The sequence below is a fragment of the Esox lucius genome, chromosome 16 (assembly GCF_011004845.1).
Source record: "Esox lucius isolate fEsoLuc1 chromosome 16, fEsoLuc1.pri, whole genome shotgun sequence".
NCBI classification, from domain to species: domain Eukaryota; kingdom Metazoa; phylum Chordata; class Actinopteri; order Esociformes; family Esocidae; genus Esox; species Esox lucius.
Genome location: NC_047584.1, coordinates 3,838,434 through 3,859,572, shown reverse-complemented (window position 1 = coordinate 3,859,572; position 21,139 = coordinate 3,838,434). Strand labels below are relative to the sequence as shown.

The window sequence follows — 21,139 nt, the reverse complement described above, 5'->3', positions numbered from 1 at the left end:
TCAGCTCTAAGCGCTGCACCGCTTTCAGTACGCTGTCCATTGCAGCGCCTAGGCTGGCCAGCATTGTTGAGTGTACTTGAACTGCCTCCGCAACACCGACCTCGCCTGTGGCTCCTTCAGGCTCCATATCCTTGTTGTAGTATTGGTGTGTGATTCTGTCACGGCTTCGGGGTGTGGGAACAAGGAGGAGCAGGAGAAGGCGTGGTAGAAGGATATTTAATGGTATCCAGGAGAGATATACAATATATATGGTACGAAGCGTCGCACAGCTCTTTGACACTGTCGGAGACAATCACACACAAAGACAGGGGGAGCAGAGGGAACATATATACCGGGGGGAAACAGCGATGATGAGGAACAGGTGCACTAAACGGGACACAGGTGAAATGTATGATGAGACGGTGGTGTCAGAAAGCCGGTGACGTCGACCGCTGGGGCCCGCCCACTGCAGGGGGAGGTGAACCAGCAGAGGTCGCAGTTGTCACAATACATTTCCATTACCTTGTTGCGCAGGTCTTTTGACAGTTCTTTTCTGCTCCCCATGGCTCAGAGCCTGCTCAGTGCATTCATGTGAGAGCTAACAAACTCATTGACAATTCATACACAGACAGTAATTGCATTTTAAAAAGCCACAGGTGTGGGAAATTCACCTTTAATTGCCATTTTCAGCTGTGTATGTCACCTTGTGGGCCAAACATTCAAGGGTATGTAAACTTTGTTCAGGGCCATTTGGGTGATTTGTTATCATTATGATTTAAAAAGGAGCCAAACAACTGTGATATTAAATGACTTCATATGATCACTATCCTTCAAGAAAATACAGTTTTTTTGCATTATCAGTCATATTTTCTAAATCAGTGCCAAAATGTCACAATTTCCACCAGGGTATGCAAACTTAAGAGCACAACTGTACTTTGTTGGGAGAATGGCCTATTGACTCATATTTAATGACAATGATTGTCTTTACTGTGATGTCCTTGCCAGTGTTTGAAATTGCTATTGTAGCTGGAAACAGTTTTTTTAATAGAATATCAGCAAACATCACTCCTGTTATCAGCAAACATCACTCCTGTGTTCCAGTGGGTTTGCTAATCCAAGTGTATCATTTCAGAAGGCTAATTGTTCATCTCAAAACCCTTTTGCAATTATGTTTGAACTTTGAACTATTGTGCTGATTAAAGAAGAAATAAACTGTCTTTAAACTAGATGAGTATCTGAAGCATCAGCAATTGTGGGTTCGGTTACAGGCTCAAACTGGCCAGAAACAGTGACGTCGCTAGGCCATGTCAGAGGGGCTTTAGCCTCCCTCTGTGTTAACCATGCACATTCAAATTTTTATGAACCGTGCAGTCACATATGGCAATTCACTATATACATCGATTGGTGGGCGCTAAGACCTGGGGTGTCTGCTATTGCTTCAAAATTATTAATTTTCTCAGTGTTCAGAAGATATTCCAGAATGCCCATAGAGTAATTTTATTTTAAAGAATCCAGTATTCAGCTCTATCCCAGTCTGTAATTAGCATTATTAGCATCGTCCAAATTAATGAATGGAAAGGTTTTGTACCGCTATTGCAAAGGTGCGTTGCAAGCGGAAAACTACTCCAAAACACTTCAGTACATTCAGTAGTCTGTTGCGGTAACATACATTTTTTAAACTGTACACTGACAAAACTGTCAGCGGAAGGGGCTGAATTCCAATTGGCACTTGCAAACAATTACCTATAGTCACAATACACAGCTCCTGTTCTTTGGCAGTGATGTCATCGAGGTGAGTTTTAACTTTAACATCAACAAGCTATGTGAAGATAGGTTGCTTCACTTACGCTTACGCTTACGCTTGTATATACAAACACGATTCCAAAAAAGTTGGGACACTGTACAAATTGTGAGTAAAAAAGGAATGGAATAATTTACAATTCTCATAAACTTACTCATTTTGGATTTCATGAGAGCTACACATTCCAAAAAAGTTGGGACAGGTAGCAATAAGAGGCCGGAAAAGTTAAATGTACAGATAAGGAACAGCTGGAGGACCAATTGGCAACTTAGTATGTCAATTGGCAACATGATTGGGTATAAAAAGAGCCTCTCAGAGTGGCAGTGTCTCTCAGAAGTCAAGATGGGCAGAGGATCACCAATTCCCCCAATGCTGCAGCGAAAAATAGTGGAGCAATATCAGTAAGGAGTTTCTCAGAGAAAAATTGCAACGAGTTTGAAGTAATCATCATCTACAGTGCATAATATCATCCAAAGATTCAGAGAATCTGGAACAATCTCTGTGCGTAAGGGTCAAGACCGTAAAACCATACTGGATGCACGTGATCTTCGGATCTTCACAATCCACCGTGCCATTTGCCATTGCCGGCTACAACTCTATAGGTCAAAAAAGAAGCCATATCTAAACAGGATCCAGAAGCGCAGGCGTTTTCTCTGGACCAAGGATCATTTAAAATGGACTGTGGCAAAGTGGAAAAGTGTTCTGTGGTCAGACAAATCAAAATTTTAAGTTCATTTTGGAAAACTGGGACGCCATGTCATCCGGACTAAAGAGGACAAGGACAACCCAAGTTGTTATCAGCGCTCAGTTCAGAGACCTGTATCTCTGATGGTATGGGGTTGCATATGAGTGCGTGTGGCATGGGCAGCCTACACATCTGGAAAGGCACCATCAATGCTGACAGTTATATCCAAGTTCTAAAACAACATATGCTCCCATCCAGACATCGTCTCTTTCAGGGAAGACCTTGCATTTTCCAACATGACAATGCCAGACCACATACTGCATCAATTACAATGTCATGGCTGCATAGAAGAAGGATCCGGGTACTGAAATGGGCAGCCTGCAGTCCAGATCTTTCACCCATAGAAAACATTTGGCGCATCATAAAGAGGAAGGTGCGACAAAAAAGACCTAAGACAGTTGAGCAACTAGAAGCCTGTATTAGACAAGAATGGGACAACATTCCTATTCATAAACTTGAGCAACTTGTCTCCTCAGTCCCCAGACGTTTGCAGTCTGTTATAAAAAGAAGAGGGGATGCCACACAGTGGTAAAAATGGCCTTGTCCCAACTTTTTTGAGATGTGTTGATGCCATGAAATGTAAAATTAACTTATTTTCCCTTAAAGTGATACATTTTCTCAGTTTAAACATTTGATATGTCATCTATGTTGTATTCTGAATTAAATATTGAAATTTGAAACTTCCACATCATTGCATTCTGTTTTTATTCACAATTGTACAGTGTCCCAACTTTTTTTGAATCGGGTTTGCTATATTTTTGCTTTAAATATTTCTTCATTCTTACTATGTAGATCTCGTGTGCCATGTAACAAGATTTTCATTGCTGTCTTATTAGGTGCATTTGATAAATAAACATTTAACTTCTGGATTTCCGTTGTTTTTAAGTGTTGATGCTCGTGGATCTCGAGTTAATTAAATTTGGACAATACCTCTGTCTCTCCCGAGTCATATTGTGGGATAATCAATGGAGCAACTTGGCCAACGAGACAATTTTTGTGAGAAACATTTTAATACATTCACTTAGAAGAGGACTAAAGGTGAATGCATTTCTATCATGTTACCCAGGTCAACCCGTGGAGACAAGACAGATTGTAAGTAATACTTCCAATTGATATTTTATAATACACAGTACACATTGCCTCTGGATATTCTGGGCAAGGGTTGGAGATAAACTGATTCACCATCGCCTCCCTTTAGCTGCTTTCCAAGGTTCTATTCAGTCAATTCATCATATGAGTGTTATGTTTTGAACAAGTAAGGCTGTATCCCCCAAACAATGTTTTTCCTGCTCAGACAATATATATGTATTTTCCTTTCTCTCTCAAGCAAATACATTTTAACTGTCCGAGGTGAATATCAAAGGTGTAAGAGGTAATGCTTGCTTGCTAGCTAGCAAATACTTACTGTTTTTTACTGTGTATGCATTTACTCTTCCCGAATTATCATGTGGATTGATACAATTGTGAACAAAACTGATTGTTAAATACAGGAAGTATCCGTTTATTTGAAATTTGAATTATATTGTGAAAATTCTAACTTTATTTAGAGGAATACAACATCTTCATGTTCTTTGAGGTGAACAACAGCTATTGGGATGTCAGATGGAACTTTATGTCCCATCTATGCTTTATTTCTCTGGGTTTGACCATAGATAATAGAACAACCATATTGTCTATGGTGTAACCGAGGTGAGGTAAAGGAACTCCAGCTCCAGTAGGCTACTTGACACAGAAATTACATTATTGACATCTCAAACACAACAATCATATCACAGTATCTTTTGATGATTGTTTCCAAATTGTTTCCTTTGTGAAATCATAACATTAGTGTTGATCATAATGCAGTTGTATATAACCAAATTCCTCCTGCCATAAAATTAATCTAACTAAGTGTTTTAGCAAGACTGAAGCAAGCTTTAGGGTTTGACTCATTTAACCCTCTGAGTACTACGCTTAAAATGTTTGGGTGTCACTACTTTTATATTTGGGCTTATAAACAATATGTAATGTAAATCGATCATTGTGTATTTGGAATCAAATTATTCCAAATGACCTCAGCTAATATAAGCTTGCATGTTAATGTTCTTATAAGGTAGTGTTTTAGGGAAAAATGCACAATTAAGTAAATAATTTCATAAGGGAAATCAGATTTTTTCTATATATCATTGAATTCTGACCATAACACCCCCATATGGAGTGATACTCCCAATACAAATGTTCTGTGCAAACACAATGTACATTTGTGTAAGAAAAGGCTTCACAATGAATGTGAACAGAAAAATGAAATAATTTGCCTTTTGTCCTACATGTTTATGACACAATTTTTCATTGAAATCAACCCAAAAACCCTTGTGGAACTGTTCTGCCATTCCAAAAACACTTTTCAAACCCTTTTTCTTGCACAAATAAGCATTGTATCACAATAAAAGTGAACAGAACAATTAAATAATAATTCACCTTATGTGCATACAGGACAATATGATTATGACACCCATAATAATTTTTCTATTTATGATTGAATTCAGACCATACAGAGCCACCTGTCAGTTTCAGCTGCAAAACACCAGTCTAAACGTCAACTTGCGAAGAGGCGATTCTGGTTTGCTGGCCTTCTAGGCAGAGTTGCAAAGAAAAAGCCATATCTCAGACTGGCCAATAAAAATAAAAGATTAAGGCAAATGAAAAGATGCTTGAGGATTGCTTGACGCCTCCTACAACAGGACAGTGACCTAAAGCAGAGCTCTAAGATATACAGTAACTAGAAAAGAAGCAGTCCGCTGGTATTCTATCGATAATGGAATGGCTAGCACAGTCACTGGATCTCAACCCTATTGAGCTGTTGTGGTAGAAGCTTGACCGAATGTTATGTAAAGAAGAGCCCATCAAGCTAATCCAACTTGTGGGAGGGGCTTCAGGAAGCATGGGGTAAAATCTCTTCAAATTACCTCAACAAATTGACTACGAGAATGCCAAAGGTCTGCAAGGCTGTGATTGCTGCAAATGGAGGATTCTTTGACAAAAGCACATTTTGAAGGACACAATTATTATTTCATTTCAAAATAATTATTTAACTTAATATATTTCCTTTTGATTTTGCTATATTTCCTATTCAAATTCATTTTGTTTGTTTTCATGGAAATCATGAGAATTTCTAACTGACCCCAAACCTTTGAACGGCAATGTACATTGCAAATACATTTCTGCGCCATTTATAAATGTGTTCTTTATTACAATACGATGCAGAAAAGAATAGCTGTATCTTCTTCACCAGATTTGTTTTTGTATTTTTTGTATTCATGTCAATTTCCCAACATTTCTGCATGTACAGGCTTTCAGATCAACATAATGTTAATAGAATTACTGCTTTTGATATTTTGTGGAGCGCTTAGATAAAAGCATGCAGTCTAAGTAAATCTCAGAATGTCACATTTAACTAATCACTTGTGAACCGGCTGCAGGCTTGAGACGAATCCTTTGACATTCAAACATTGGTGGTTTTTTCTTTCATAATCAGATTCCCTGTGAGCGGGTGCAAATCAAACTAAATTGTAAAAGCCCACAGCCACAACTGAACGTTTCTGCATCAGTACGCTTGGCTTTTCGCTTCTAGGTACCTTCAACCACATCTGCAGAATGGTCTCCTTGCTAGTTGTCGGATGATCAGTTGTCGACACTTGTAGTTGATAGCAAGGGACATTCAAACCCCTGCAAAGTAAGTGAAGTCGACAGACATTATGCACATGCCTTTGTTTATAGGAAATGTGGTTTTGCCAAGCCCACATACGTTTTTTTTTAATCTTTTGTCTGAACCTTTGGAACACTGCACAACTACGGGGGGCAAGAAATTAATATCTAATAACTAGTAAGCAGGCTATTCCGTAGTTGTGGTTGAATATAGCTTCCAGGGTGACACAGGCATTTGTCAATACCTGGGTAGTTTGTGAACACTATCTCCATGCTGTTTAGGTGTCATTTGAGCTGTTTTTTATGTACCCATAACATGCATAAAACATATCTTTGTAGGAAAAAACTTTAGCAGTTTTTTGACACAGATTAATTTAAGATATGGCTAAAGGCTATTCAACTTTTACCCTTCCCATATCCTGCTGCTTTTCTGTTTTACACACTTGGCATCCCAGGTCTAAATCAGCTCCTGATTAGAGGGAAACAATGAAAACACACAGTGGGACAGGCTTTAAGATTGGAACTTGTTCCGTTTGAGGATTGTAAAGAGCACTCACTCACAAGAAAAATGCTCAACATTCTCTCAGCATTGAACTGTGCCATGAGGAAACAGAATAATCAAATCTCTTCTGGAATTGTCCAGCAAAAGTCCAGCAATGGCTATAAGTCATAAGAGCCAAGTGTGATTGGACTGGCAGACCTTACTGTTGGGACCTGAGGGACCAATGTCAGTCAATACGAAACAGTTTAGCTTTTGCATAAAATGTTTATTTTGGGGGTAGTAATGGCAGATATGATACAGATTGGAAGGTTCAAGACCCTCATGAGACACCACTGTAGAATGTAAGGATATATTCTAAGAAGAAACAAGAACAACAAAACTAAATGTATCAAATGGAATTAATTGTTTGCGGCTTGCGTCATGCATTTGTCCCTACATTGTTGCCAATTGAAAGACCTAATTATTAGATTGAGCAGGTTGTCTGATCTCTCTTGCAACTTTTATCAGTAAACAAGTCAAGAGATACAGTATATTCAGCTAAATTCAGTACCATTTGTAAGTTTTGGGAGAGTGAATAATTTGTTGTCACTATTGAAATAGTTTGTCTCTTATTTTCAGGCAAATGTATTTTTATTAATGAAACACACCTTACTATAGACACCTTACTATAATCCTCATAGCCTTATTTCTTCTTCAAAAGAAGAAGAGAACATATACAAGGAGGGCATTGTCTGTCAAAACATAGATCAGACTTTTAGTTTCACTATGTAGTTCACTATAACTAAACTTAAACTAAAACAAATGTTTCAGTGAGTTAGAGGTGACACTGTGAAGACTCTGACAGTTGATGGAGGACAGCAAATTAGGATTTTAATGGTTCAGTGGCCTTGTAGGTTATTTTGTTTCATTAGTGTCTCGGTTGGAGTCCTTTGACACCCCCAGTCTATCCTAGGGCGGATTTGCGAATAGCCCTCTTTTCCCTCAATAAGCATGCTTCTTTTGACTAGAGATAATAGGGTCTAGGTAAAAATAGAGAACAGGGTGCAGTTTGGGTTGAACCTCTAATCTTGTCACTGTCTGAAGGCCATTGGTCCGTCATTCTCACAGAGATCCATATTGTTCTAGCGCCATATTATATCCTCTGGACAATGCATGAAGAGCATTTAATAGCTTTTATGGCTAATGCCCCATGGGAAAACAAACAATTTGTCTGCCCACCGAAGTGGTTATGAAAGGAATAGATGTAAATAACCAATGTGTCTGTTGGCACTGGAGGGTTGTTCTTTTTCCCCCAATGATGAAATGGGGAGGATTTGTCCTAGTCTTTGATTGCATATGTATTTCACACACAATATCTTAGACACCACAGGGCCGATAAAAAAAGTGCGTGTATGACGCCCTGGAGATTCTGCACATCCAAATGGTGGATTTTCTGCAATAATAAAAAAATAAGTGGGGAAATCTGTTTAAATGCTATTTCTCTATGGACCAAAACAATTATATAATTTGTTGGCAGGTGTTTTTTCTGTTTGAAATTAGGTGCATCCTGGTTTTAAATTTTTCTAAATACTGTAAATGTCAAAACCTTAATGTGGAATTGGTAACTAAACGTAACTGTCAAGTTGCTTTATTTTATATTCCATCATGCCTTTCCAAATATTGTTTATAATTTATTTTTCTCTTCTGTCAGCCTTCAACGGAATGTGGTCCTTCAGGTCTCCCAAAAGTAGAGTTTTCATATTTGCCAGACTTATGTAACCTCTGATTAAACCCCATTGCTTAGAGAAGAAAAAATACCTAATTTGCTGCTAAGCAAAATCATTAGTCTATCCTCAATTTAGGGATTTTCAATATATTTGATAGTGTAATTTAATGAGGTTTCTGCCACCAAAGAGCTTCATATTTCTAAATGTTCACATCTCAGTCTAAGTCCTGAAGAAGTCCTGACTCCTATTAACAGTTTCCCCCATCACAGAGGGGACCTGAGTAGAGCCCCTCTCCCCCCACAAAGTAATAGGAATAATCCACAGCCTTGTTTACCGAAGTCTCAATTGGTGACATTTTGTTTTCCTCTGCGGCAGGGCATCTCTTAAGCAGTAACGTAATTCTGAGGAAAGAGATTTGATTAGTACGTCAACTCCTGATGGATCTTTACACGTCCCCAAGGTTGTGGTAAGCAGCAGGTTTGAGTTACAAGACCAACTTCTCCATTAAATGTTCAATGTTATCAGGCATTTTTCATCAGGTTTCGGAAATTTGAATCATGTATCTGTCTTTAATGATTCTGTGTTAATTTACAGTTGATTTTGGGTGCCCAAGTGCATTTTAGTAATTTAATGTGGTTTTCAACCTTATTGTTGTACCACCAACACATTTTTGCTTTGCATGGAGTATCCCAAAAGTACCCCCTTGTGTATTTTACCAGTATAGTACTCCTGGTTGGGAACCACTGATTTAACTGATCTGATATAGAGAGCAAGTTAATATTATTAATTGCAAACAGTACTTTACCAATAATTTTTATTTGTCTAGGGGAGAAGAGGAAATGAACCAGCTAATTGTAAGTTAGGGAAGATTAGGTGACCATGACTGTATGAGGACCAGATTGGAAATGCAGCCAGAATGCAAGAATTAACACCCCTATGATAAGTGCCTTGGGATCTTTGGTGACCACAGAGAGATAGGATACCCCTTTAACAACCCATCTAATATATGGCACCCTGCACCATGTCCTCTTCATTGCCCTGGTCTTTAGCCCAGAGGAAAGACAGCCCCCTACTGGCCCTTTAATACCACTTTCAGCAGCATCTGGTCTCCAGTTCAGGGACCAACCTGCTTAGCTTTAGAGGCATACCAGCAGAGGGATGCAGAATGCTATGTGGTCTCTAGTGTGTTTTATATCAATGTGATTTGATCTAGGAAACGTTCATCATATTGTATGTCTTAATGACATTCTTGCTGTAGAATCATTCTGTATCGGTGCCACACCAATTCTAAAACAGAAACTTTTAATCCACATGCCCCCGCCTGAAAGAGTGCCTTAGTGACAAATGAATTTGAACAGTTTGGGGCGGACTGTCAGTTCCCACTAACAATGTTATCTCCTAGTATAAGCAGTATAAATGGGTCAGAAATCATTACAGGTCAGGTCCATTGCAGTAAGGAAGGGCTCCAAGCCTACTTAAGGTTGGAATGGGTTGGCCATGGAGTCCCACACTTACCGAAGGAAAAGGCATGTAGGTATGTACTCAACTTTCTAGCAAAACCAGTTTTATTATTAATGATTCTTTAATTTCTTTTAATTTGGTTGTGTTGTTAAAATCTAGATATCCAAATTGCTGAATCTTTAATAGCTTAAGGAAAGAGGAAAGTTGGTTTTGGCTCAGATACTATGCAGGGTTGATATCACTTTCGATCACATGTTCAGAATGTTTTTCATTTTAGCTCTCTCACCATGGGATTCAGCATAGTGTTGCAGAAGTTTAAATCTTGGATTATTTCAACAAAGTGATGGGAGGTAGCCACTATTTCGGCATTTCAGATAGCTGCACCGCACTTGTTTTACAGAAGCGGCAGGCATCTGCCAGAACTTAGGGTGGTATTGAATTGAACGAGATTAAATCACTGCCCATTGTTTTGCATTGCTGATGTGGAACCTATCTAATCTATATGTATGGTTCAAATATGTCTCCGTCTACATTCTGTAAATTAACTGGTTATCTATCCTCACATGCGGCGTCAACAACCCAGTGTCACATCTCTGGTCAAAGACGATGTCTAAAACGCTGCTTCCTCCATAAAACACATATGTCTATGTCCCAATTCTGCTAGATCCACCCTAAAGCAGTTGAAGCATTGTCCTCATGATTTGAATGTCGCAAATGACGACGCGCAACACTATAGCTCCAAACTTTAAGGTAATACGTTGTAGCATAGGTTCTTCGCGGAGGTGCTTCGTCGCTTGTGAACTATTGCGATGTCTTCTAAGTAATGTGCTTTCTCTGTGGAAACAGCTGGAGACGTGTGGTTATGTAATGCTATTCTTCTTGCTTGTGGGATTTGACTTTATTTATTGCAGTAAATAGGATTTGCTATTCATAATTTTTCTAGATTTACTTTTCTAAATGTTTCTAGTTAACGGCAGTGGGTAAAAACTAGAATATTTAGGTCATTGATAGAAAACATTATTGTTACTGCAGTATATCTTCGTATAGCATTTGCATTTAATTTGTCATGTAAAAACATTTTGAAATAATTACATTCATGCAAACCAGCTCTGGCACTGTTTACGCAGTTTCTTAACAATATTAATACAATTTCTGAAAATGTCTAAATCAGAGAGAAAATCCGAACAGAGAATGAGAGGGAGACGGCAGAAAACAGACTGAATTGAGCCAGCTTGTCTCGATTTATGTCAAGCATACCCCCGTGAATTGGTAATTTCAAATATAACATGTATCTAAGCGGTTGCTTAAATTTCAGTGAAGCACTGAATTTATAGCCTATTACAAACAGACTTTATTGTAATAGTCAAGTTCGTGTCGTATCTCTGTCCATATGCTCACTACTGGTTTTACGAGCAGTCATTGTTGGGCTGACAGTGTCCGCTGCTGGCTGCGACACAAACTGCACTGTCTCCAACTGCATCTGTCTCTCTGGCAGCTTTTGATCTCAATCTTGCCTCCGGCTGTTTTTTCACGTGAAGACCGACACGTGACTGGTCGCAGGGGGACTGTAGCTGAGAAAACCCCGGTTGAACCAGACAGACGCACGCGCGCACACGCACACACACACACACACACACACACACACGAACCCACAGGTAGGCTATTTTGTATTTCCTTCATGCTCTCCCTCTCTCTTTTTTTCTAAAGCTTTGAATAATGTGACTGACCAGCTGCCTAGTTTCAAAGTGCAATGTAAAAGAGAAACAAAACGAATGCCCAATCAACCCCTAGCCCCGCGGTTTTGAAATGTGGGAATGTGGGAACTACGATAAAAGGCTTTGATAGGGTGTGGAAAAAGAGTAGGCTATAAGAAAACGTGTCGACCGATAAAGAAAATAATGATCAATTAGTTTATCAAATGTATTCTAGATTCAAAGTTCTAGAAAACAAGATGTGCTGTGCTAACATATAAAACTGTTTTCTAAGTTTAACTTAAATATAACTGAATTAAGAGCAGGGGACAAAAGTAAACAAAGCAGAACTATAGCCATAACACTAATGGCTGCTTTTTAAACGTTTTTCAAAAAATAAATAGTTTGTGTATAGTTGTTCTTGATATTGTAAATTATGAGGTTCAATGTTACTATGAATAAGTAATGTTTTTTGCAGGCGATATAAATATATATTGTTTTAAAAAATGAGAACGTAGTGCATAGTGATGGGAAACTCTACGTCTGGTCCCAGTTGTATAATTTCGGCGACAAACGGCAGATGGCTCTCTTGAGTTTTAATTTCATTGTCTGTGAAAGAATCTCAGCTTTTGTAATGATGTTTATAGTAAATTCACCATTTATTCAGCATTTGTAAGCTGTGTGTCAAGTATTTCTTTTTTGGAAGAGTCTCCTGATTTGTAACATAATTATGTTCATGTCTTTGTATAATGTATGCTTCATGGTTTATCAGGCAGTTAATAATGTGCTCATATAAGTGAGCGTGGGTTTGTGAGAGAGACGGAAACCCGAGCCACGCGCTGTCCATGGTGCTGAATTAAATTATGGTGCTGAAGTGAATTAATTAAACCTAAAGTGTATCTAAGGCAACAGGGGCCCAAAAATCATAACTTCAAAGCATTTTTCTTGAAACGCCCAGTGTCTTTGTGGCATTAAATATAGGCTATGGCACATGTTATTGCAAGAGATTAAATCGCAATAGTTTAATTTCCATGGCCTATAATTAATATTAGAATATTCCAGTTCCAATCTGTGATTAGTTCTGCAGGCTACGTTTTGATGAAGGCCACTCTTTTATACTACTCCTTTACCGGACCTCGGCCATGCGTAGGCTACGCGACAATATGGTTAATGCAACTTAAACCCTGTACAAATGTACCGGTTTTGCTCTTTGCCAGAGCTGCAATTTTCCGGGTGTCCACTGCAATTTAGATGCGAACGCCTTCTGACCCGGGCGTCATTTATTACCTAGATGATGCCTCCTTCATTATTTAATGGCTGGCTTATGGTATCAGCCCGACCTCCGTTCATAAAGCTAGGACTTCGGATTGAGTTGTCGAAGGAGAGGGGGGATGTTATTCTGCTTTTTACTCTATGAGACGAGAGCAAATGGGAGGAGTGAGTGATTAACACTTGTTTGTATGGAAGATGCGTTGATCTAGAGATGGAAAGCGAGGCACCCTTTTTTGTGCGGCGGAGATTGATGCGAATTGCCCCTTTGCGCGGGAAAGGAGTGCTCGGTTGCCTATGTGTTCCCAAGCCGCGTCTATGCTGTCTTTTTGATTATTCAGATTATTCACTGGATTGCTGACTCTTCAGCGACAAATACGAAAATCCAGACAGACATTGTCTATCCGCATCGGGCAGCGTCTTAAGTTGATCTATTTGTATGCAGCACACCGTGCAGACGTCATCCACAACGCACCCAGGTCAGCTTTGGTATATGTTTTTCTTCCTTTTTTCAAATTGGTGTACTATCACCTACGTTTTGTTTCTTTCTCCGTTACAACTATACATATCTACAATAACTGCTCAACTATGGAATATACAGATGTTGTGAGAACGCACCCTCCAACCGTGCAATCGGATCGGTAGCTTATATTGCTATTCAATAGATGAAGACCATTTTTACATTCAATATTGGGTTATCATATAGACAACAATTGGCTCATTTTTTAAAAGGTGAATAGACATTTCAGGATAAGTTTTCCGTATTGCATGCGCAACTTGGCAAAAATGTCTGCGTAAACCTCGTGTTCTTGTGCTGCACCATGGCGGTATACCCTTCGTCCGAGTGCGATAATCACCCACTAAACCGCGTGTTTGTTTATTAGGACAACTGGCGACTCTCGCGCAAACACATACACTCTCTCACACACACACACACACACACACACACACACACACACACACACACACACACACACACACACACACACACACACACACACACACACACACACACACAAAAACACTACCGTCCGTGTCCGCCCCTGTCCAGCGTGCTGACTTCTGATCCCAGACGCGTTCTTCAGGACAAGAAAAGTAGAGAACGGAAAAAAGCAAGAGACGAGATCAGCTTGTTGGAAGATGAGATTGGACATTTACGAGGAAATGGAAGTGAAGATGCCTCCTAACGGAATGAAAACCAATTCAAATATATAACGGATGAGCTATGTCTCGTTCGAGGTGAGTTTTTGCCACCTCCATGTATTTTTTTCAACCAAACATCTGACGAAAACATGGATTGAAATATTTTTATGATGCTAATAAAGCGTTTTTTATTCTGCTCACAAACATTATATCATAGCGAAATGTTTCATACATAAGCACTACAATGTAGTGTCTGGACGATCGAAAGTGATATTTTACCTGATTCTACACCACGGACCGGACCGCCTAACAGCCACAATGGGACTGTGACCCCAGCTGTGAGCGACTAAAGGCGGTTATTTATGTGGTCTGTGCTCCGTGTACGGACGGAGTACGGACCAGACCTGACCAACAGTGAGAAACTGAGCCATGGCAGCCGCTATCGCGAGCGGTCTGATTCGAAAGAAGAGGGAGGCACGCGAGCAGCATGTTGACCGACCACCCCAGAACAGGCGAAGGAAGAGCCCCAGTAAGAATAAGGGGCTCTGCAATGGCAACCTGGTCGACATCTTCTCCAAAGTGCGTATCTTCGGGTTGAAGAAGAGGAGACTACGGAGACAAGGTGTGAGAAGTTGTATGTGCTGTGTGTATGGTGACTATTTTGTTTCCAAACTTCATTCAGTTGGTTAATAACTCACTTGCAAGTAGGCAAAGCGATTTCTCCAATAACATGGGTGCATTAGAATTCATTAACTGCATTAACTCGTTAATAAACCTGTATGGTGTTATCCTATGCACTACTGCACAATAGTGCGTATATGTTGTGTGTGAAATAATCTGTGGCACCCTGTCCCATGGTTCTTGGATGACAATAGCGGTCTGTTGGTTCCCAGGTGGGAAGGGAGGAACACAGACCTACCCCTGATTTATACATGGAATCTCAGGTGGATGAAATGAAAGTAAGAGTTTCCCTGTTACGGGTTTGTCCTTTGGTATTCGTTCCACTTATCGAAATGTTATATGTATTTTGTCTCTAATATAGACCGACTGGATGGAGCTGATAAGTACACTGCTGTCCGGTAATTCAGTACATCTATTAGGCTAGTTCGTATGTCTCCATTTGGAAAATATTATTTAGGTTATAGCTGTCGGCGAAGTGAGGTGCCAAACCTGTTGCTAAAGAGATTATATCTCGGAAGTACTGAAGTTCTATAATTTGCATAGGTAGAGCATTTGATAATATCTATGCAATATTGCTATCACCACGTCTGTTCGCTTAAACGGCTCAATTTCTGTAAACAGTTAAGACTTACACTAGATCAATGTAGGATTTGCTACTATTTTACTCATTAGTAACCGCCAATGCAAGCCTTTAGTTATTTTATTTACTTACTCTGAATGAACAGGTCATCCACAAAGACACAGGATGACTCATTAATTCATGGTATCGCATGGTGAAGACGGTTGTATACGTTTCTATAATAATATAATTAACGTTTCATACCGATCATGGTATTCTATATTGAGTGTTGCTGTTACTATTTCAGACATTATCCAATACAATAAAGCTATCATTGAATAGCTTTAAGCCATTTTTGTAACCTTTTAATGTCACCATATGTTGCTTTTCAGCAGGACGCTCGATTGCCACTTTCAGGGACGTCGCTAGGCCTATTTAAGGGGTCTTTATCCCCGCAAAAACCTTAATTATTAACTAAATTAGTCAACATATCAGTCAATATATTTTCTCTGTTTCTTTCTGTCAACCGTTCCATCGCATCTTAAACTTCTTTCAAATTGTTTAGAAATGGTATAGAATCGTGTTCATTTGGAAGCACGTTCGGTTGAGTTTGATGCTTTAAACGTAACTCGCTCATCTGACTCGAGCTCTCTTCTGTAAATGGTAGCTAACGTGTCCCTACTATCTGCCACCCCCATTATCGGACGTTTCTAGTGGTCGAAGTAAATCCTCAAAATGTAAAGTTCAAAATGTAAATGCACTGGAAAGCAACGGTGCGTTTTGCTAATAAATATACCCGTTCATTTTTCATAGACATGTATGGAGGTTAAAATACTTATGTGGACATTTGAAAAATGTCATGTATGTAAATTGATTTAGATAATTGCAATGCGTGAAATTCGACTTGAACGACAGACCGGGCATGTAATATCAAAGTGATTAGTCTTGTATTCCTTTTCCGGAAGGAATGAAAGCTAGCTAAAACTTCCTAGTAGACGCTTCAGAGAAGACTACGATATGTCATTTGTAATAGAAAAGCAATTATAAAATTATTCAATAAAATAGTAAGGTGGCCAGTAAATGGCGGATAATATGGAGGTTTTTCTTAGCTACGTCACTAACCTACTACTGAAAATATGAATATTTCCCCTGAAATGTCAAACATTATCATTAATTACATGCTAGCTGACATTGTATGTCACTAAAAATCATCATAAACATTGAAGACTTGATCAAATGATTATTCGGTATGTTTTTCAAAACTGCTGTTCAATATGCCTAGAAAAGCGGTTTCGAGATTATTTATGTTTAATTGTTCGGTTTCAACTGAACACAGTTGCAAAACTGCGTGTTTCACAGATTCATGTTTGGGTTTGAAGTTAACGGATTGCTGTTCAGAAGAAGGGAGATCCGGTTACTAAATTTATTTTATTTTTTTATGACTTTATTCCTGAAATGATTCAGAATGATTCAGAGAAATCGTGTTTAGAAACAGAATATGTACTGTATGTGGGTATTCATATTCTATAGTTGACAAAAGTATTTTGGTTACTTAGTGCCTTTTGTGCCTTTTGTTTGGTGTTGGAGTGGACTTTAATTTCTTTATTTGGATATAATTTAAGTCACATTAGATCAATGTCTAACACAAACTATGAGACAGGTATATTCTTAGCAAACCTTGACCAAAAATAACCTTATTTTGATAGATTTTGCACCAGTTGTTACTTTAAAAAGAAAATTGTAAAAAAAATTGAGGCTTAAAATTCAACAGAAACATCATACAAAACCAGCAACGCAGATAATAACCTGGGTTTAAATCGACTGGATTTATCCAACTAGACAGCTCATTTACATTCGTAACCCTTATCTGTCTGGATGTCGACCGTACTACCCAATTACCCAGTTATTTTAGTTTGTGGACTGAGCTTCCATGTAGTTTGAGAAGGGAAATTATGCTAGACAATGCCAACGGAGAAACCGAGGCCTGACAAAGCCGCTGTGTGCTTGGCTCATAAGCATGCCTGTATATCTTGGCACCTGCCACCACTGTCTACGGGGAACCCCTTGCTAATACATTCCAGAGAGAAAGACACCAATGCCAGGCTTACTTACCTCAGGGACAAATAAACCCCACAAATATAAGCCAGCAGCACACCTGCCATCGACATTTAATTAGCAAGCCGGTACACAACTCATGTAGGCTACCTGTCTGTGTGTGTTCAGCTGGGGAGGAGTGGGTGCATATGTATGTTTTGTGTGTCAGCGTTTCAGTCATTAACAATGACGAGTTTCCAGTGATGTTGCCCTGAGAAACATTGGCAAGAAATGCATTGCATTTGGGCTTTATAATGCAGTAGGTTTACACAGGCGGTTTATGACAGTATGATAAGAAGAGAAATCAGTTTTTCTTTGCATCGCAAAGTGGTCTAGTGGAACCCTGTTGGTCCCTGGTGAATTTTTGTGATTTTGGAGAAGCATTTGTTGCACACCTTCGTCATGGGTGTTATTTTTGATAAATGGCCTAGGAAAATATCCCCTTACTCTGAGTTGCTGGGGAAACTTTAGCGAATGATATCAACGACGGCGACCGTTTTCAGAGCTCACCTAAATGCAGATGAAACCCTGCAAATGCAAGAGCCCTGCCCTCTCTGTCTTCTCGTTTTTTATTTCTCACAGATAAACACACATGTGGTCATGCACGCTAATTTATGTGCTTAATTGATCAAAAATGACTTCTCTAAACAAAATAACACTGAAAGTTCCATGTAGTGCTTCAAGTGGAGGGATAATACCGTCCCTTTCTTGTCAGGATTTTCACAGATGAAAAAGCAATTCAATATATATATATTTTTTTACTTTTTAAAAACTCTTTTAACTCTATAACAATGGATCTACAGCAAATAGTTAATGGCTCTCTGCAATTTGGCATTTTCCCAACATCTCTAAAAACAGCTGCCATTAAGCCTCTTTTAAAAAAGAGATCACTGGATGCATCTTTATTGAACAACAATAGATCTTTATCCTCTCCTTGAACTGCCACCTTAACGTGGTGGAGGGGTTTGAGTACCCGAGTGACCCTAGGAGCTATGTTGTCTGGGGCTATATGCCCCTGGTAGGGTCTCCCAAGGCAAACAGGTCCTAGGCGACGGGTCAGACTAAGAGCGGTTCAAAAACCCCTTAATGAAGAAAGATATCGTGTGTTCTGTGACGTCGCCCGGCATGGCGCAGCCGGGGCCCCACCCTGGAGCCAGGCCCGGGGTTGGGGCTCGTTCGCGAGCGCCTGGTGGCCGGGCCTTTCCCCATGGGGCCCGGCCGGGCCCAGCCCGAACGAGCGACATGGGGCCGCCCTCCCGTGGGCTCACCACCCACAGGAGGGACCATAAGGGGCCGGTGCAGAGAGGATCGGGCGGCAGTCGAAGGCGGGGGCCTAGACAACCCGATCCCCGGACACGGAAACTAGCTCTAGGGACGTGGAATGTCACCTCGCTGGCGGGGAAGGAGCCTGAGATGGTGCGTGAGGTTGAGAGGTTCCGACTAGAGGTAGTCGGGATCACCTCTACGCACGGCTTGGGCTCTGGAACCACACTCCTTGAGAGAGGATGGACTCTTCACTACTCTGGAGTTGCCCATGGTGAGAGGCGGCGGGCTGGTGTGGGTTTGCTTATAGCTCCCCAGCTCTGCCGCCATGTGTTGGAGTTTACCCCGATGAACGAGAGGGTCGTTTCCCTCCGCCTACGGGTCGGGGATAGGTCTCTCACTGTTGTTTGTGCCTACGGGCCGAACGGCAGTGCAGAGTACCCGATCTTCTTGGAGTCTCTGGGAGGGGTGCTGGAAAGTGCTCCGACTGGGGACTCTATCGTTCTACTGGGGGACTTCAACGCCCATGTGGGCAACGACAGTGACACCTGGAGGGGCGTGATTGGGAGGAACGGCCCCCCTGATCTGAACCAGAGCGGTGTTCAGTTATTGGACTTCTGTGCTAGTCACAGTTTGTCCATAACGAACACCATGTTCAAGCATAAGGGTGTCCATCAGTGCACGTGGCACCAGGACACCCTAGGCCGCAGGTCGATGATCGACTTTGTTGTCGTTTCATCTGACCTGCGGCCACATGTCTTGGACACTCGGGTGAAGAGAGGGGCGGAGCTGTCAACTGATCACCACCTGGTTGTGAGTTGGATCCGATGGCGGGGGAGGAAGCTGGACAGACTCGGCAGGCCCAAGCGTACTGTAAGGGTCTGCTGGGAACGTCTGGCAGAGTCTCCTGTCAGAGAGATCTTTAACTCCCACCTCCGGCAGAGCTTTGACTGGATCCCGAGGGAGGCTGGAGATATTGAGTCCGAGTGGACCATGTTCTCCACCGCCATTGTCGAAGCGGCCGCTCGGAGCTGTGGCCGTAAGGTCTCCGGTGCCTGTCGAGGCGGCAATCCCCGAACCCGGTGGTGGACACCGGAAGTAAGGGATGCTGTCAAGCTGAAGAAGGAGTCCTATCAGGCCTGGTTGGCTTGTGGGACTCCAGAGGCAGCTGACGGGTACCGACAGGCCAAGCGGACTGCAGCCCGGGTGGTTGTGGAGGCAAAAACTCGGGCCTGGGAGGAGTTCGGTGAGGCCATGGAGAAGGACTATCGGCTGGCCTCGAAGAGATTCTGGCAAACCATCCGGCGCCTCAGGAGAGGGAAACAGTGCCCTACCAATGCTGTTTACAGTAGAGGTGGGCAGCTGTTGACCTCAACTTGGGATGTCGTCGGGCGGTGGAAGGAGTACTTCGAGGATCTCCTCAATCCCGCCGTCACGTCTTCCATTGAGGAAGCAGAGGATGAGGGCTCAGAGGTGGACTCGTCCATCACCCGGGCTGAAGTCACCGAGGTGGTTAAGAAACTCCTCGGTGGCAAGGCACCGGGGGTGGATGAGATCCGCCCTGAGTACCTCAAGTCTCTGGATGTTGTGGGGCTGTCTTGGCTGACACGCCTGTGCAACATCGCGTGGCAGTCGGGGACAGTGCCTCTGGGATGGCAGACCGGGGTGGTGGTCCCTCTTTTTAAGAAGGGGGACCGGAGGGTGTGTTCCAACTATAGGGGGATCACACTTCTCAGCCTCCCCGGGAAAGTCTATGCCAGGGTTCTGGAGAGGAGAATACGGCCGATAGTAGAACCTCGGATTCAGGAGGAACAGTGTGGTTTTCGTCCAGGCCGTGGAACACTGGACCAGCTCTATACCCTCTACAGGGTGGTGGAGGGTTCATGGGAGTTTGCCCAACCAGTCCACATGTGTTTTGTGGATTTGGAGAAGGCATTCGACTGTGTCCCTCGCGGCATCCTGTGGAGAGTGCTTCGGGAATATGGGGTCCTGGGTCCTTTGCTAAGGGCTGTCAGGTCCCTGTACGACCGAAGCAGGAGCTTGGTCCGCATTGCCGGCAGTAAGTCAGACTTGTTCCCTGTGCATGTTGGACTCCGGCAGGGCTGCCCTTTGTCACCGGTTCTGTTCGTAATTTTTATGGACAGAATTTCTAGGCGCAGCCAGGGGCCGGAGGGTGTCAGGTTTGGGGACCACACGATTTCGTCTCTGCTCTTTGCGGATGATGTTGTCGTGTTGGCCCCTTCAAGCCAGGACCTTCAGCATGCACTTGGACGGTTTGCAGCCGAGTGTGAAGCGGTGGGGATGAAAATCAGTACCTCCAAATCCGAGGCCATGGTCCTCAGTCGGAAAAGGGTGGCTTGCCCACTTCAGGTTGGTGGAGAGTGCCTGCCTCAAGTGGAGGAGTTTAAGTATCTAGGGGTCCTGTTCACGAGTGAGGGAAGGATGGAACGGGAGATTGACAGACGGATCGGTGCAGCTTCTGCAGTAATGCGGTCGATGTATCGGTCTGTCGTGGTGAAGAAAGAGCTGAGCCGCAAGGCGAAGCTCTCGATTTACCGGTC

General features: G+C 41.8%; 1 protein-coding gene across 4 annotated transcripts in view; it reads left to right on the top strand.

Moving 5' to 3' along the window:
- fgf14 (fibroblast growth factor 14) overlaps window positions 1–21,139 on the top strand; it is a 231,629-nt gene that overhangs the window by 120,197 nt on the left and 90,293 nt on the right. Inside the window, exon 1 of one of the 4 annotated variants that reach the window (XM_020054947.2) lies at window positions 8,814–8,883. The exons of 2 other annotated variants lie outside the window; for them this stretch is intronic. Coding sequence is in view for 1 of the 2 variants with exons in the window: in XM_010904511.4 (XP_010902813.1) it covers window positions 14,411–14,603 (193 nt within the window). In the remaining variant the exon portion in view is untranslated. Of the gene's footprint in view, window positions 1–8,813; window positions 8,884–12,933; window positions 14,604–21,139 lie in introns of those variants that run through there. One more of the 4 variants, XM_010904511.4, reaches the window with a different exon arrangement.